Source organism: Sabethes cyaneus, chromosome 3 (assembly GCF_943734655.1).
Source record: "Sabethes cyaneus chromosome 3, idSabCyanKW18_F2, whole genome shotgun sequence".
NCBI classification, from domain to species: domain Eukaryota; kingdom Metazoa; phylum Arthropoda; class Insecta; order Diptera; family Culicidae; genus Sabethes; species Sabethes cyaneus.
This window is the reverse complement of record NC_071355.1, coordinates 147,441,271-147,460,630: the sequence shown is the minus strand read 5'-3', so window position 1 is coordinate 147,460,630 and position 19,360 is coordinate 147,441,271. Positions and strand designations below refer to the sequence as shown.

At 39.6% G+C, this 19,360-nt stretch overlaps 2 protein-coding genes across 3 annotated transcripts in view; one reads left to right on the top strand and one right to left on the bottom strand.

Annotated features, from left to right (window-relative positions):
• Nucleotides 1–399: 399 nt before the first annotated feature.
• Nucleotides 400–1,419, bottom strand: LOC128740246 (probable RNA polymerase II nuclear localization protein SLC7A6OS). Its single transcript, XM_053835780.1, has one exon. The coding sequence runs from the start codon at nucleotides 1,417–1,419 to the stop codon at nucleotides 400–402; it is 1,020 nt and encodes a 339-aa protein (XP_053691755.1).
• An 11,668-nt stretch (nucleotides 1,420–13,087) lies between these two features.
• The window catches only part of LOC128741745 (ATP-binding cassette sub-family G member 1), a 93,233-nt gene continuing 86,960 nt past the window's right edge, over nucleotides 13,088–19,360 (top strand). The window contains exon 1 of one of the 2 annotated variants that reach the window (XM_053837748.1): nucleotides 13,088–13,656. The gene's annotated coding sequence lies outside the window, so the exon portion shown is untranslated. Of the gene's footprint in view, nucleotides 13,672–19,360 lie in introns of both variants that reach the window. The other variant, XM_053837747.1, reaches the window with a different exon arrangement.

Sequence of the window (19,360 nt, the reverse complement as noted above, 5' to 3'; positions counted from 1 at the left end):
TCAGTTTCGTTCAATAGTTATTAGCATTTGAAATCTTTCATTCCAACGTTACACTTCTATTTTTGTTTTCACAAAGTGCTTCCCAGTCCCAGATAGTAAACAAAAACGTAGTCCTACGTCAAAATAAACCCCAAATTAAACGCAAGCAAAGTTATAACAAACTGAACAATTATAATAAAAAATCTGTTTTTATTTATTTCTTATTTATTATTTATAGTTTATGCGTTGCCGCAGTACAGGGTACTGTCAAATATTGTATTACATGTCTGTCATAAAAATTTAACACCAATTTACAAAGCGCTATAAAACCATGCTGGGCGGTTTACCTCGTCTACCTTCAACATTCTAAAGGTGAAGCGTAACCCTGTTTATAAAAATTGTTATAGAGTTATCAGAAAATTAATCATAGAGGTCAAAATTTTCACTTTGGCTGCTATCGCCGGCTGATGATTCACCGTCGCTACAGTCAATCTCGGAGTCGTACTGATCGGAATCGTTTTTGTTCATTTTCCTCATAACGCGCGCCTTATATTTAGCATAAGCCGTCCAAACATTGTCTTGATTTAGACCAGCATTACCCTCTTCACAATATTCGTCATTCTCATCATCATCATTCGCTGGATAGGCAAACCCACTAGTATTTCCAAGACCAGTGTAGTCATCTTCGTCTGATGATAATTTTCGATCTCCCTCGAAATCGAAGTCTTCTACCGCTCGTCGTATATCCTGTTCACCATCCTTGTTTGCTTCACCGAAAAAATCGTCATCTTCCTCCGGGTAATCATTACGCCAGTTGTCTTCATCGTTGGAATCGTCCGAGTCTTCATCGTCCGCAAAACCGCCATGTCCTGATCCGTCGCGGTGACTCGAATAAAGCGGATCGTCGTAAATAGCAACACTGATGTCGTCCAAGTTTTCCGGAATGTAGGTAATGTGCGTCTGCTGCCTATTCTCGTCGGCAACGTACAAATCATACACATAATTCGGTTCATCCCGAGAAGCCCCTGTTCTTTCTATTGCAGATTCAGAACCAACGATATCCTTTTCGACATCAACGATTGTAGTTCCTTCGCCACCGTCAGCTTGATGGAGAGATCGGGTACAATTGACTATCCGGAAACGGTCGTTTCGTGCGTTTCGACGAGCAGCCGCCCGGTTTCGGGACACGATTGTAGGGTGATGAACTCGGGATATGACTTCTTTGGCTTCACTTTTCGTTAGGCGTTGCTGTAGGTGCGATGAAATATTGTCTGCTCTGGCAAACGTTGCGGCGATCTTAAGAACCGTCGATGTTTCACCAGTTGCGGCAGGATTTAACCAACCATTACCGTGTTCCGTTCTCCGCCTTTTACAGTTCAGCACAAATGCATCTAATGGAGCTTCGTCCGCACGTCGTTTGAGGCGAATAACTGCTGCCATTTTTTATCCAAGGACTGTATAGTATAGTAACCGTTGAACTAAAATTGTCTACTTCAAGCTTTCGATTCACACTTCGTACGCTAAAGTTGTTTAATTCTGAAGAACAGTCGGGCACGATAATATAGGCTATCCGGATCAGCGATCAACTCTCAATTCGAAAGACTAATAACTATATTTTCATACTGTCGGAGCTTTTATACAAATTTCCATATAATTACCTAACCTCCTATGTATTACCTTCGTATACCTAGCGCGTAATATAGAGAAGTACTACCTAGCCCTTGGTAAAGACATTTGTACAAATTTTTGTTACCTGTACAACGTGTGACTGAATGCTTACAACTCACAAATGGTTCCAGATTGGATTGGTGATAATACTTATGATTAAAGCACAGACAAGCAGATATTACACTCGTTTTCCATTCTTCGTACTGAGAAAACCGTCATTTCAAATACTTTAACTACAGACAAACAGACATAACACTTGAAAGAAAAATCAACAAAAAATATCGTTCCACACATTTTACCTGAACACTAGTACCATAGACAAACAGACATAAAACTCGTTTTTATTCTTCGTACCGATTAAACCGTCATTTCAAATTTGGGCTTAGTTGGGAATGTCTTCGTTTTGGTCAAAGTAGCGCTTTATGACGAAAGAAGGGGAATTCCCCATAAAAAATACTTGCTACTTCAAGGGATACTCCTGTTGCTATTTGATATTTGGAAATGTCTATCATAGATGGTACTAGCACAGACAAACATGGAGGAGCGAAAACGGGGAGCTGTTTACAGAATTGTATGGTAATAACAAAATGGTCATTGGTGGATCGCTCTTCCCCTATAGACCAGTACATAAGCACACGTGGCACAGTGGGGAATCGCTGGTCAGCAGCCAAAAAATAAAAGTTCATTTCGACTCTCCGTTGTATTTTTGCTGTGATTCTATACCATTGAAGTCTTCAAATCCAAAATTTTAGATTAATATGACAAAATTTGAATTTTCTATGAATCTTGAAAGTAAGCTGTCTCAGCATGTTTTAGCGTTTTTTTGAAAAATAACGCAATACTTCAAAACATGCTAGAGGTCTAATGGTAGCTCGGATTTCAACGGTGTCTAAGGAAAAGTTTTTCAAAAAATAGTGCTGAATAAAGTCCATTAATTGAGTTTGCAGTAATTTTATCATAGTATGCCACAATTTTAATTTTCATTAAAAAAGTGCCATATTTTCGCGTAAAACACGCCTAAAAGTTTTGAAGCCAAGGTCCGCCACTATTGACACTACCGGTAAAAGTTAGCGTAAAATATGAGCTTTCAAATGGATACAGTCTCATTTAGCGCAGAGTAGCGCAGAGCACAGATGTTACGCTTGTAAGGCTACTATATTAGAATTCAACAATATAGACAAAATGCAAACACTCAAAGTAAACGTAGGATATCTTAATTATGGGATATCTCCTTTACATGGTTGGATAACCTGCTTCGAATGTATGGTCCATATTGCATATTGACTAGATTTTAGAGGTTGGAGGAAATCTGGAGGATACAGCCATAGTAATGACGGAAATACAGCTTGAAGATCTTATACCAATCTTGGTATTAGTTCTGAAATCACGGGTATAGATATGAAATCAATTAAAAGGTTGAGAAATTTCTTTATAGCAAGTTCTTGAACACGTTATTTCAGAAAAATTCGAAACTTATTGTTTGTATACCAAAAACCTTTATGTCAGGGTATAGTCCTCATAGAATACGTCCACTACAATGCAAAGAATTTGAATTTGCGGTCATAAATGAATCTAGACAACTATATTGCTGATAGGACGAATGACAGAAGAAGCACAAAAATAAGTTTTTTTTGTTTACTTATAGTCACTTTAACAACTCGGGTCATTCGTGATTTCTGCGGGGTTGGGAATTGAACCACGGTCCTTGGTGTGAGAGGCGTGAATGCTAGCCACTACACCGGTATCGACCCTCACGAAAATAAGGTTATACTGCTTTAAGCTAAAAATAGTGATAAAAATACAAGACAATATTTTACATGCAAAAATGAGTGTGAAAATACAAATCGTGATAGAATTAATCGTCTTCTTATTTCTCCGGATAAAGCTTATAGCTTCTTCGAAACGGAAAAATGTAATTAGAAAAATCTTTCCGAGAACGCTATATTACTATTAAAGACGAAACGTGAAACGAGTGATTCTGCAGAAGGAGAAGAAGAAGAAGAAGAATAAGAGGAAGAAAAAAAAGAAGAAGAAAAAAAGAAGATGGAGATAACAAAGATTAAGAAAACTAATAAAGGGAACAGTTTTGATTTTTGATTAATATTAACTTATATGGATTTTGTGTTGACTATTAAAGCTCATACTTGCTTTGTATTGTTTTATATAATGTTTTATCCTATAAAAATCCATCTGCAATAGTTTTCCATTTGCCCCTTATTTCTTATACGTTATTATACTTAAAAATACTTGAAAAATAGTTGAAAATTGTCCCTAACACAAAAAAACGTATGTTCTAATGCAAAATAAACCTGAAATTCGGGCTCAGCACCCCCAAATTATTTAAGAACCACATATTATCCTTGATTTAAAGAGATTTTTTTGCTTGGTCAGCATTTGTATGGAGTCACCCCACTGTGCGTGGGTTTCCCGCGACGGTCGAACAGAAAACCAAATCGACCACATCAGCCGAAAATGGCGAAGGAGTAGACCACCAGTATGATGATTTGTCTATGAGTGATGAATTATTGGAAAAACCTGTGTCCGAGAAAATTAGAAAATTTCCATAGTATCCGCCAGGGAAAATTGATGGCTTAGACAGTTTAAAGCTGCAAGCTAAGCATTTAAATTGACCAAACTCGTGTTTTAGTCTTTTGACCTTGAAATGCGGTCAGGCATATATTAATATTTTTTGAAACGATGGTTCTATAATTGATGAAGGTACGGTAAGGGAAAGTAATGAAGAAGAATTTTTGGGAATGGAGGGGAAAGAGTGGAAAGGAAGGGGGGGGGGGGGGGTAATAGGTAGCTACGCTTAACAAGTTATCTTTGTGACTCCTACCTTTTGTCCAATGCTGGAGGGTGCATGGGTCGAAGCAAGCTATAATCTGAGATTTTTTTATATCGTTTATTTTATTTGGCTCGTTTGCGGTAGCTTAGAGGAGCCGTATGGCTTTTATAACAATAGTACACGAGGAGCACTGCTTACATCTATGTTAGGAGGTATGATCGCTACACCCGATAATCTGAGATTATAGGGTTCAAATCCGGCTATAATTTTAGATTATAGCTTGGTTCAACCCATGCACCTTCCAGCATTGGACAAAAGGTAGGAGTCACAAAGATAACTTGTTAAGCGTAGCTACCTATTACCCCCCCCCCCCTTCCTTTCCACTCTTTCCCCTTCATTCCCAAAAAATCCTTCATCATTACTTTCCCTTACCGTACCTTCATCAATTGTAGAACCATCGTTTCAAAAAAATATTAACATGTTTAATTTGTTTTGTGTAAGTCTGAAGTTCTCTGGTCTGGTTATGACATTATTTTGAAAAATCTCCTCATCGTACTATGGCATGGCGGTCTTACACCATTTGTTATGGGCGTTTTTACCCCCAAATGACTGAATTGAAAGTTTCACTATCCATTTCAACAAAACTGTAAGAAGACTCACCTAAATAAGATACTTCGGGTAAAGGCATATGATCAGAGAATTGGAACGTTTTGTAAAAAACTACAAGGTATACAGCCCTAAGGGTTATATGAATGGGTGACGTAGGACTATATCAGATCATTAGATCAAAGATTTATGTAAACTGCATTTCTGGCATATGTATGTTTATAAGAATCTGTGAGTGCCTGTGGGAAATTGTTTAAGTGAATGTTTAAAAGAGAGCGAAATATTCGGATTCAATTCTTCATTGAATGCAATTTAATGAAAATACGTGTACGGGGGTTTACAAGTACAACGCCTGCAACCATTGAGACATAGAAGATTTCTTTTAAAAATCAGTTGTGTGCATCATAAAAGCTGAAATAGTAATGAATGACCAGCCCACAGGTTATTGTATTAAATATGATGATGAAAAAGGACGTTCATCGCAATTATGACGTGCCATTCGAATGTTCTTCTCTTTTGACATGAATGGTAACAGGCAGGTAAGTTAACGGCGTCGATTCACTGTCTTTTGCTCCTAGAAGGTTCCACTAGTTTACTTTCACAGCCTACCACTTGTTACATAGCAGAAAAATGGCACATGCGCAAAAATTTGTTTTATTTGAATGAGAGTCCTTATCCTCAAGCGTGTAGGGCGCTATATCTCTGCATATTAGCGTTGATAGGAGGAAATGCTTATCAACTTAGGAACTATATTGGCTTGTTTCATTATGCCTGATTTTTGTTTTCAGGTATAATAAATTCAAATTTGTCACGAGGTTTTCGAGTCATTTTAAATCTCGCATGTGCATAATAGTTTTAGATATAAATTATCAAATTATGGTTGTATATGAGCACCAATGGCATTATATTAAATTTATTAAAAGGTATTTTTTAAAGGTATCTTAATTTTCGTAATTACTGGCTTTACCAGAAAATTTTTGAATAGTCAGGTTAGTCTTATATAACTCCCCCCATCTACTAACAACAATTCCTTTCCCGAAATACTTGTGAAGATGCAGAGGATTCCCTGGTCTTTAGTAGCAACAAGTATTGGACTAACATTCCTTCCCATCCCACCAGGACCCGCATTCGGACGTGGCCGGCGTCGGTATTGATCAGCATGCAGGGACCTGATAAGGTTGCACAATGAGGAATAGCGTGCTGTCCCAAGTATGCTCTTTCCAGCCATCATTTTGCAATTTTCATCGGTCCTGGTCAATAACGGAGTAGCAGCACACGGGCGGTATCCTATGCTTATGCTTATGCTTATGCTAATGAGAGTCCTTATCCTCCTACTACAAGGGTGAGGGTTCTCAAACCATCATAAAATAAATTCAGGCCTCCAAAAAACGCCACATGCTAAATTTGGTTCCATTTGCTTAATTAGTTCTCGAGTTATGAGAAAATTTGTGTCTCATTTGTAAAGAGGGGGGCTCTCTCTTAGAAAAGGAAGAGATCTCAGTACAGAAAAACCATAGAAAAAATTCTTACCTCCAAAAACCCTCACATGCCAAATTTGGTTCAATTTGCTTGATTTGTTCTAGAGTTATGAAGAAATTTGTATTTCATTTGCATGGAAGCCCCCCCTCTTAGAAGGGGAAGAGGTCTCAATACACCATAGGAAAAGCTCTTACCAACAAAACCCCTCGTGCCAAATTTGGTTCCTTTTGATTGATTATTTATCGAGTTATGAGGAAATTTGTATATTATTTGTATGGGAGACCCCCCTCCCCTCTCAAAGAGAGGAGGGGTCTCAATGCACCATAAAAAAAACTTGCCTTCTGAAGCCGCGACATGCTAAATTTGGTTCCATTTGCTTGATTAGTTCTAGATTTATGAGGAAATTTGTATTTCATTTGTATGGGAGCCCCCCTTTTTAGAAGGGGAAGGGGTCTCAGTACACCATTGAAAAAAATCCCACCTTTTAAAACCCCCTCATGCCAAATTTGGTTCCATTTGCTTGATTAGTTATCGAGTTTGGAGGAAATTTGTGTTTCATTTGTATAAGAGCCCCCCCCCCCTCTTACGCCGTCCATAAAATTGCCCTCTCGCCCCCTCTATAAAATTGCTGATTATTTTATCTTTCCAACGACATATGAATTGTTCAGTTTCGATCAGTAGTTTAGTAGTTATTAGCATTTGAAATCTATTTTCGTATTCACAAATGCTACCCACCTAGTCACGAATGACCCAAGCTGGTTAAAGTGACTATAATCAAACAAAAAAGTGCCACCCAGTCCCAGATAGTAAACAAAGCCGTAGTCCTACGTCAAAAAAAAAGAGAAGAGAATGGTTGTCATTGGTCAAATGTGTCGCTCTCAACAAATCCCACAAATCGCACAACGTGAGACAACCGCAGTACATGTTTCCACCCCCAGAGGACCCATGCGTGACAACGGAAGGCCGAAGAAAAGCGGTGACAATCGAATAATCCGGCTAACCTGAAAGCGAAAGGGCGCAAAGGTTAAAGACTGCAACCAACATAAAAGAAAGCAGTGGAGCCACAATGATTGGCATAATAAACAGTAAAGTGAAGAAACCGTAAAGCCGAAAAGTTGAATCTGAAATGTGAAAGAGTAGAGGAGAGGATCGTGCCGGATATACTGTTCGTTCAGGTAAAACAATAAGCAGGATTTGAGTGGAAAAAAGCCTCCAATTGACGCCCACCCTCCATTTTCTATTTGCCCCCATTGTGCTCACCGGACCTCATTGTATACCTCGTATTATCTATATACGCTATTGAGGATCATCCCGATCCGGTGGCACGGTCGTTACAATACCGGCTGCAAGTGTGAGTACGAGGAACGCCGATCGACGGCCAAAGCGGCGTCGGTGTCCGGATGGTGCGAAGCGGAAGTAGCTAACTGCGGACGGAAAGGGGGCCCTAAAATGAAAATAGAAAGCTAACAGTTAGGAGATAGCAAAACCATTCCATCAAGAAAACTGGCATCTCTTCCTTGCGTCCATACAAATGACAAGTAACAGAAGCAACAGCGTACTCCTTCCGACAAAAGTTCAAGCTGTGTGTACATATATTGATGGGAAATAATCAGAGGGGTTGTGTACAAGACACGACCGCATATGTAGGTGACGCAGGACTACGTGAAAGTCTCTTTGTAGTGATAGAAGCATGTATGCATGCATGCAATCATTCGATTATTCATGTATACATAATATATGCTACATGCGTTGTATGTAACATTAATCAAAGTAGTAACATTGTGTACGTCCAATCCTCAATGTATATTTCAGAGTTATTTTTATGTGCATTTGGAAACAATTTAACAAAAGCAAGAACTCACACTATTGCTTTTCTGTTACCTTACAGAAATTAAAGATATTATTACCAATCGTTTCACCATGTTGAAGGGATGTTACTAATTCAATTCCATTTAATCAACAGCACATCTTTTCACTGCACTTCCCATGAAACATCAAACATGCGCATCTATACAGAATTAAATTAAAACCGAACAGTACAGCTGTAGCACTGCCCGCACGAAGGTAGACCCGACGATGAGAAAGAAGCGTTCTACGCGAGTCTGGAGGCAACGTACGACAGCTGCTCGTCACGGGACATCAAGATCGTCATCGGGGATATGAACGCCCAGGTCGGTAGGGAAGAAATGTATAGACCGGTGGTAGGACCCCATAGCCCGCTCACTGACACAAACGAGAACGGCCAACGATGTATAAACTTCGCAGCTTCCCGAGGCCTGATGATCCGAAGCACTTTTTTCCCGCGCAAGGATATCCACAAAGCCACCTGGAGATCACCTGACCAACGTACAATGAACCAAATTGACCACGTTCTCATAGAGGGCCGGTTCTTCTCTAACATCACGAACGTACGCTCCCGTCGGGGTGCGGATATTGATTCTGACCATTACCTAGTAGCAGTACATGTGCGCTCAAAGCTGTCCACCTCGGCTGAACATCAGGCAGCTAGATAACCCACAAGCTGCCGAGAACTACGCGCGAGTACTGAATGAGGCACTGCCTTCTTTCGAGGAGCTAGGTGCTTCAAACCTCGAAGACGGTTGGGGCAGAATACGCTCGGCCATCGGAGGGCACTAGGTATTAAGCCTCGGAGTACACAAAATGATTGGTTTGATGGAGAATGCCAACAAGCGGTGGAGGAGAAAAAAAATGCTTGGAAAAATTATCTAAGTATTGTCACTAGGGAGAACCTGGCCAAGTACCGACGAGCGAGGAACCAGTTGACCACGATCCTGAGGAGAAAAAATCGCCAAAAGGAGGACAGATATCGTGAAGAATTAGAGCAACTATTCCGAGCTAATGACACGCGCAAGTTTTATGAGAAGGTGAACCAAACTCGGAAGGGCTACACACCGAAACCTGACATGTGTAGGGACGAGGGAGGGAATCTAATTACAAACGAGCGCGCGGTGGTCGACATGTGGAAGCAGTTCTTCGATGAACACCTCAATGGCGAAGTCGCAGAAGGAGGCGGAACGGAAATTAACCTAGGACCGCCCATGGAAGATAGTGATGTCCTAGCACCTGATCTCCAAGAAGTCAAACGAGAAATCAGGCTGCTGAAGACCAATAAAACCGCTGGGAAGGACCTCCTACCGGCAGAGCTTTATAAACATGGCGGAGAAACGCTAGCAAAGGCTCTACACTGGGTTATTTCGAGGATTTGGGAGAAGGAAAAGCTACCGGAGGAATGGATGGAAGGAGTGGTTTGTCCCATCTACAAAAAGGGTGATTGGCTAGACTGCTGCAACTATCGTGGTATTACGCTGGTAAACGCCGCCTACAAGGTACTCTCCCAGATCCTGTTACGCCGGCTGTCACCGATAGCACATGGTTTCGTAGGGAATTATCAGGCGGGTTTCATGGGGGCTCGCGCAACTACGGACCAAATTTTTACTATCCGACAGATCTTGCAGAAATGTCGGGAGTACAACGTGCCCACGCATCACATCTTTATCGATTTCAAAGCAGCATACGATACAGTCGATCGAGACAAGCTATGGCAGATAATGCACGAATACGGTTTTCCGGACAAACTGACGCGACTGATCAGAGCTACATTGGATCGAGTGATGTGTTTCGTACGCATCTCTGGGACACTCCCGAGTCCCTTCGAGACGCGACGAGGGTTGAGACAAGGTGACGGTCTATCCTGCATGCTGTTCTACATCGGGGGTGATCCGACGAGCGGGCATCGAAACGAGTGGCACGATTTTTACCAAGAGTAGCCAACTTCTAGGCTTTACAGATGACTTCGATATCATTGCTAGGAACTTTGCGACGGCGGAGGCAATCTACGCGAGACTGAAAGTGTAGTCTAGGAGAATTGGGCTAAAAATAAATGCGTCGAAGACCAAATACATGAAAGGAAGAGGCTCAAAAGAAACAAATGCGCGCCTCCCACGGACGGTAACCGTTGACGGCGACGAACTAGAAGTGGTAGAAGAGTTCGTGTATTTGGGATCGCTGGTGACCGCGGACAACCACACTAGTAAGGAGATCCAGCGGCGCATCCAAGCGGGAAATCTGGCCTACTTTGCCCTTCGTAAAACGCTACAATCAGGAAGCATACGCCGCCGCACGAAGCTAACAATGTACAAAACCATTATTAGACCGGTAGTTCTTTATGGACTTGAAGCCGTGACGCTGCTTACGGAGGACATACGCGCCCTTGCCGTGTTTGAGCGGAAAGTGCTGCGGACGATATTTGGCGGAGTACAAACTGAAAGCGGAGAGAGGCGTAGGCGTATGAATCACGAGCTACAGGCACTGCTTGGGGAGACTCCCATCGTACATCTAGCGAAAGTTAGCAGGCTACGGTGGGCGGACACGTCGTAAGGATTCCGGACGACTGTGCGACGAAAATAGTCCTCTTCAACAACCCCACCGGCACCAGGAACAGGGGGGCCCGACGTGCACGATGGCTCGACCAGGTCGAAAGCGATTTGCGACTTCTGAGACGACTAGGAAATTGGCGACGAGTGGCCCAAGACCGAGTTGAATAGAGACGAGTGCTTGAAACAGCACGAGCCACCCCGGCTCTATGCTGCTGAAGAAGAAGAAGAAGAAGAAGAAGAAGAAGAAGAAGAAGAATAAGAAGAAGAATAAGAAGAAGAAGAAGAAGAAGAAGAAGTACAGCTGTAGCGCACTTTTCCAACACAGATATCAAATTCGCGTAGGTTTAATCGTCTCGTCGTAAGGAATTTGCAATCTGTTGGGACAATGGACTTGAGTTATTTTTTCTGACACTAAATGAACTAAATGAACGTTCATTTAGTTACTAATGATGTACTAGCATTGTAGCACCGTAACTATAAAAGATACAGCAACACCTTATTCAGCAAAATTGTAGATCTAGTTATTATCTACAAATGTCCCATACATCAATTTGTCAAATTTTGCTCGGTTAGGACGCTACTGTCAAATGAATCAAAATTGAGTCAAAGTGATCGAACCATCCCTGGGTTCCATTATTGTGTGGATGCGTAGATTGGATGAATTTTTGGTATTTATTTGCTCCTATTTGATAGATAAAATTTATCTCATTTCATTTCGGGTTGAATAAACAAATTTGTTATATGTTAAACATCCATACACTGAAAAAAAAAAAATTCAAGGAAAAATCAGTGGTTCAAACTCCCCCCCAGACGAAAATTTGTTCTATACTTTCAAGCTAGAAATTTCACCCCCCCCCCTCCCCAGAAAACTTTTCTGGCTACGCCCATGAAATTTACCATTAATTATGTGCAGAATATTCTGAGTGTAGTGTTTTCTTGCCAGGTAGCAAAGAGCGTATGCCGACTCTGAGGCAGTGAAGAGGGCAATCTCCGCATTACTGTGTGTCCTCTATCCGCTAGTTACATGATTCAAAACTATTTAAAATTTTTGGAGAAATAGTGCCATTTACATTAATTTGTTGTAAAACTGCAACTGACTGTTAGTTGTTATGTTTTGTTCCAAGAGTTATTGTTTGTAACTGTTAAGGTAATTCATAAACTCTGATGAATATTGTACCTTGCAGTAAATTTACGAGTCCTACGCAAATCCGTGTTTTAATAATAATTATCCTGTACTTACTAAATACACTGAAACTATGCTTGTCAAGCGAAGAGGGGTGCATTGGGGAGACAATAACGAAAAACTGATGGCTCAAATTGCTAAATTGCAAACATGTGTGGTAAACGCAGAAGATAACCACGCTAATAATTTTCACGTGGGACTCTAAATAGGTGGAAACTCCGCAATATTTGATTTATTACAATCATCGCTAGGTAGGTACATAATAATTTGTTACCTTTAATGAACCAGTAAACTAAACTCGTTTTTGCTCAATCATTTTCCACACTGATGAATTGTAATAAATACAGCACGTCATAAATTTAACGTAGCGCGACACGTGTCGGTTCGTAGCACTGTCGCAGTCGCAACATCATCAGTGTTGCATCGTGACGTATAGAAACGCGCGCGCGATCGCTGCAACCGGTCGGCGGGCTAACTCGCGATCACATGCTTCTAACCCAATAGTGCGACTGGGCTCGACTCAGATTGCGAGCTTTCGCGTATAAGACATGCTAGAACGGAACGTAGGTATAGGAAACGACCGAAGCGCAACCGCACAAATAAAAACAATGAGATTCCGCGAGTCATTCACCGTGCAGTGTGAAAATGTTTGAGATCTGATGCTGTAGCTTGAACTGATTAACCAGCAAACATGAACGGTTGCATATCATTTTCAACCTATGCTGTAACAATATTCCTTGATTGTTTTGAAGATTGATTGACGTTTTCAAAATAGCAATAGTTTTCCAATGTCGGAAATAGTTCACCTTTAAAGGTGTAGAGCTGTGAAAAAGAATGAGAACGGTAAGCGAACTGAAACAGCTGTGTGTTTCAGGTGGCGGACAAGTAAATCGAGCTAAGCGCATTAGTTATAATGTACTCCCTGCCCTGCACTTAACGCGTAGGGGTTCAAATTGAACCGTCAGTCTACGTTCGAGTATCCTTACGAGTAGAGCGGTTCTCGCGGAAAATCTGCGCTATCATTGATTGGCTGCCATTCAAATTGCCTCTGAGTGTGAGGCGAGGTGCGGGGGAAATTCTCTTCCAGAAGATCTGGTTAGAAGTTGTTTGCCATTAGTGCAGCGTCGTCGTTCGATCTGTACGTTGATCGTCCGGTTTGTGTGATGCTGAGGGGGTGTCGACACCGCTCGGCAAGGAAGATTCTGAGCGCCTTTGCTGTACTCGCGCAGTTTAGTTCTAGTGCGTACGCCACCACGTCTGGACGTGCCATCTTCGGAGTAGTTAGTGTTTTGACTTAGCAAAAGTGCAAAAAGTTCTTGTACGAAAGCGCGGCGTTGTGAAGTAAAGAGAATTCTCAGTCTTAGTTTATAAAGGAATTTTAAATTGCTCGTTTGAGTGTACCTTAAGTGATAGTTCGTGGCGCGGATCGCACCAACCATACCCCGTTCTAATTGAATCAATTTCTTTTCGGTGCTATTACCGTGAGGAGTCGTGTAATCAAGCGCCGGCTGTGTCTGCTATTCAAATTGGCCAGTCATTGAAATTGTTTCTCGACGGTGAGTTACTTGAAGGTATGTTTTCGGACCCGCCGTTGACTGGCAGACAGACACAAATTGTATTAATTTAATTATAATGATCAAGACGGTAGTGATTCGATTGCAGCCGTTTGCTTTTTGTGTTATCGTGTGTGACTGTTGTTGTTTTGTTTGGTTTTTCTACGTTGACGCAGGTCGCTACCTAGAGTGCAGTTTGAAGTGTGCTAAGTTAGCGTAAGAATGGCAGTGTTTATATATTGTTTGATGCTTTGTTGAATTATAAAGAATGCGTTCCGATACTGATCCAACCGTAAATGCATATTGAATTAGCTTCTTTGTAATATGTGATTTAATACCGTATTAACTAATCTAACATGCTCATCTTCTCCTGAAATTGGGCATGAATATTTAGCAATAAGTAGTAACCAAAACAAATGCGGCTTCAAATTTTTTCGAAGCAAATCTTTAGTTTCGTACATTTTAAACCGAAAAATTTAAGCGTCTATGGTCGAAATAGTTTCTATTTGCATGTAATTTCTTTAATATTGTCGGTATATTTCAAAGTAGGTGAGAACCGAAAAAATTTCATGTCCTAAAAAGTGATGTGAAATATAAGTAAAATAGATCATTTAGGTTGTAAACAGAGAAGAAGAAGACGAAAAAAATTAAAAAATTAATTAGAAAGAAAAATTAGTTTTGGTCATGTTTAGAAAAAAGAGTGATTACAAGCAGTGCTTTCCTTAGAAAAACGTGATTCAATTTTGCGCAGATATTTATTTATTAATAATGCCATTGCAAATTATTTTGAAAGTTTTTGGCAGACCCCCTCCCCTAGGAAATTTGCTTGAAAAATCGAGGGGCAAAAAAATAAATTGATTTGAGGATATACGTTAATTTTTTTTGATAAAATCTATTGCCTGTGGGCTCCACAGCCTAAAAAAGCTGAAAAATGAGTTTACGAGTGGACTTAACGCTTCAAACACGAGACAGAAATAGAAATTCAAACAATGGAATTTCTGAAAATCGGCAAAAATATTTTTTTTTATTCATCATAGGTTTTTGCAAGGAAAATAATAACGTCAATATGAAAAGCAAGAATAGATTTGGTTTTTACATTTAAACTTTGAGTAAAAATGCTTAAAATACATGTGTTTTGGTCGAATAAAAAAATCTCTTTTTTTTTTCGCCCCACACCCCTTCCTCCCCCTTCAGTTGCCCAACACCGGAAGGACAAAATCTTTATAAGCTATTTATAATGGCCTAAATGCTAGGAAGAAAACGAGTCTGGTTTGGAATCTTAAAATGTACCTATTTCTATGTAAAAAACCCGAATTAATCCACCTAGCGGCGTGACCTAGCCTTTCTACTGCCACAATAATCATTATTTAATTTCTCAGGAACGTCTATGTATAATTCACTTGACTATATTTTTAAATATCCGTTCCGTATTCCTCAAAATCCTTATTTGCCAGTAAAATTACCAACGTATTGCGTAGAATAAGGCCATTACAAATCATTTTGAAAGTTTTTGTCCCCCCGCCCTTGGAAATTGGCTTGAAAAATAGGGGGGCAAAAAAATAATTGGTAGGATATGAGTCAAATTTTTTTTATAAAATCAATTGTTTGTGGGCTCTACAGTCTGAAAAACTCGAAAAATGAGTGTACAAGTTGAGTTAACGCTTCTAGCACGAAACAGAAATGGAAATTCGAACAATGGAATTTCCGAAAATCGTCCAAAATTTTTTTTCTTAATTTTTGTCTTTTTTTCGTATATTTTTGCATAAGAAACAAAAGCGTTTGTGTAAGCAAGAATAGATTCGGTTTACACGTTTAAACTTTAAATAAAAATGCTTAAAACCCATGTTTTTTTTTTGCTCGATTAAAAAATTCACTTTGTTTTTTTTTCGCCCCCCCCCCCTTCAGTGACCGAACACCGGAAGGACAAAAACTTTATAAAATATTTGTAATGGCCTAATTAAATTTTCTTTCCTTGGGTGCGTAAATACTTGTAACACCTTATTTAGTTTTATAATCGGTCGGCCTTAACTTTTGGGCTTCAGAGCCATATACGAAACTTGTTTTGAATTGACAATATGAAATATGTGTTCATAACAGATTTTTTGATAATTAATTAATACCATGCGTTCAAAAGTTAGCATCTTTGAAAAACAAGAGTTCAGAAAAATTATTATTATACTTCGCTTTTGAAGACAAAGGATATCGACAACAAAATGATTAATCTCAAAATTTTGCTATTAGTTTGCTTGGCTTCAATTTTGCGATATATCTGAATTAGTAAAAATAACTGAACAGAGCATTAGATATGAAAAAGAGAAATTGAACTTTTTCTTAGCTGGCGCTCCTTCAGATAATTATTTTTGCATGAAAATCAAAACTTAAGCTTCTTTTGAATGTACTTTCATGAAAAGATAGTCATTAGCTTGATCGCATCGTTTTTGCACGTTTTTACCCGCTAGGGTTAGGAAAACAAGATGAGGTCGAAAAATAGTGCAAGCTGCGCCTTAAACATGCTTGAGAATGGGAAATATGATCGATATGATTTCCAGTGCTTGTCATTTTTGATTTATTTGTTGAAACATGATACACGACATAAGACATCTGTCCTTTAAAATGTCATTAACGAAAACAAATCTTACAAAATTACTACCGTGCAACGTTTACTTCCTATTTTTCATATAACATTTCTAAGCTCTAGTATCTATTGATTAAAAAGACCTACATGCTTAAATTAACTGCTTTTCTTCGCTGTTTGCTTTTCGTGTACAATTGTGAGTAACAGCAAGTGAACAAAATGACAATTGAAATCTGAAATCAAAGAAAAGAAAAAGCTTTTCGATTGAATCCCACTATTTAATATTTATTTGCAACAGACACGTAGTTCGCCTACGACGTGCAGGCTTCATCAGTGTCTTATTTCAAAGCGGATACGTATCTGTCGCGAATAAATATTAAATAGTGGAATTTAGTCGGTAAAAGTTTTTTCTTTTCTTTAATTTCAAATTTCGTATTTCACTAAGAGGCTTCAAAAACTTCAGACAATTGATTCAGAAAAGTGAGAAACATCTTTTCTTGAATTTCAATGCAAATTTAAAAATTGCAAATTGTCATCCCAAGTAACAATTTGAGTTTTATTACACTCTTATGATAGCATTCAAGACCACAATTGGTCATGAAAACCACCATAAGAGTACAATCAAACTCACATTGTTGCTTGGGATCACATACACACATACATACATACATACATACATACATACATACATACATACATACATACATACATACATACATACATACATACATACATACATACATACATAGATACATACATACATACATACATACATACATACATACATACATACATACATGCATACATACATACATAATACATACATACATACATACATACATACACACATACATCACACACATTAAATACAATCAACATTTGTTTTGATTTCACACGTTTTAACGGTTTAATATACGGTGCTTAAGTGTTAAAGTTTAAATAACTTTTGAATGAACCGTCCGATTTTAAATAACTCGGTTTCGTTTGATAGATCTCAGCAGTAATTTTCAAATAATAATAAAATGTGTGATGTTTTTCATTGAATTAATGCTTATATATTACAAAAATATATTTTAAATACTATTTTTTCACATTTCTTTATATAACTTTCAAACTACAAGCCCAATCGTCATGAAATTTGGAAGTTAAGGGTTTGCAAGGCTCCTCTTTCATATGCAATCAATTTTGTTCAAATCGGTTAAGGGACCTATGAGATAATGAAGTCCCATATTTTTCATATTTTTATACATAACTTTTGAACTAAAAGTCCGATCAGTATGAAATTCAATAGCGAGCAATGGGACACCAAGACCTTTCATTTGACACTAAGAACATTAAAATCGGTCCAGCCATCTCCGAGAAAAGTGAGTGAGATTAAAAGCGTCACATACACACACACACACACACATACACACACACACACACATACATACACACACACAGAAAATGCTCAGTTTTCGAAACTGAGTCGAATGGTATATGACATTCGGCCCGCAGGACCTTCTTTCCATTTCCGGTTTTCCAAGTGATTTCTATACCTTTATACTATATATTTATATAGTAGAAAGGCAAAACCCAATTTAATACACCTAGTGGTGAAAGGAACCTTTGTTATACGGTCGTTAACGTTGCGTAGTGCGTTTGATTACATTTTTTTTGGAAATTGAAAAGTTTACAAAATTTGATCAATATAGGAGCACTTATAAATTTTGATAGATCCTTTTTCATGAAATTGCTGAGTAAGTATAAGTAAGTTGTTACTAATTTGAGTAAGTGCAAGTAAAAGTAAATTGTAGGAGGAAATATTATTCTTTAACATACACTTTGCGTAGTAAAGACCTAGTTTATAGGTTTTTGAACTATGTATGATTTCCCATAATGCCACTCTGTTTGATTCAATAAAGCTTTCTTGAATAAATTTCATCAATTTTTATTAACCCTCGGTTACTCACGTTGTTGTCTCTGTATGGTGTCTATATGCAGCAAAACTATCAGCAAATGTAAAATGTTTTAAATGTATCCGTCTGTCGATAGTCTAGTAAATCGGGGTCAAAATTAGGGTATTTTTTATAATCAAAGTTCTACAGTTCCTAAACAAGTAAACATAGAGGTATCCTATATTCAGCAAAGTTGTGTATTTTTACTATTTGTACAACATGAAAAAGTCATACAACAATTACAAACAGAAGCGGCAGCGTTACATGCTCGCGACAGTATCTCAATGATCGGCGTTCGGATCGGACATACCGCGATTACCGCACTCTCTTCGGATCGCTTCCACAAATACTTCGGGATCGATGTATGATGTCTTCCATCCACGGGTGGTTGGAGTGTTGGTTCTATTCGCCACCTGCCGCCTCGTTATCTGACACTATGGCGGACCACCTGATGGTCACTATGAGTGTACCCATTGTCTACCCTCCAGTCTCCTATCAGACCAGGACTGCCGAATTTCACATCGATTATAGACCGACTATAGACGATTATAGACCGCACCGACTCCGCACCGTAATTCGATGAATTTGTCTACCTTGGCTCACTGGTAACGGCGGACAATGATACCAGCTGTGAGAATCGGAGGCGTATTATCAGCGGAAGTCACAAGCAGTTGCGGTCGAGCAGATTAAGTCCCCGTACAAAGTGCACCCTGTACAAGACGCTTATTAGACTGGTGGACTCGAGGAGGACCTGCGAGTACTCGGAGTTGTCGAATGACGAGTGCTAAGAACGATCTTCGGCGGCGTACAGGAGAACGGAGCATGGAGACGAAGGATGAACCATGAACTCGCACAGCTCTATGGCGAACCCAGTATCCAGAAGGCTAAAGCTGGACGGATACGATGGGCAGGGCATGTTGCAAGAATGCCGGACAGCTACCCTGCAAAGACGGTGTTCGCCTCAAATCCTGTAGGAGCAAGACGACCAGGAGCGCAGCGAGCAAGATGGTTAGACCAGGTGGAGCGAGATCTGGCGGAGAGTACTCGGTGTCGGAGGAATTGGAGAGCGGTTGCCCTCAACCGAGTTACATGGAGAAACTTTGTTCAACAGGCTTTGTCTTAGGACGGCAAGCCACCTAAGTAAGTAAGTAAGTACCGTTCCTACTGAAGGTACTTGTGGTGCCGACGTTGGCCA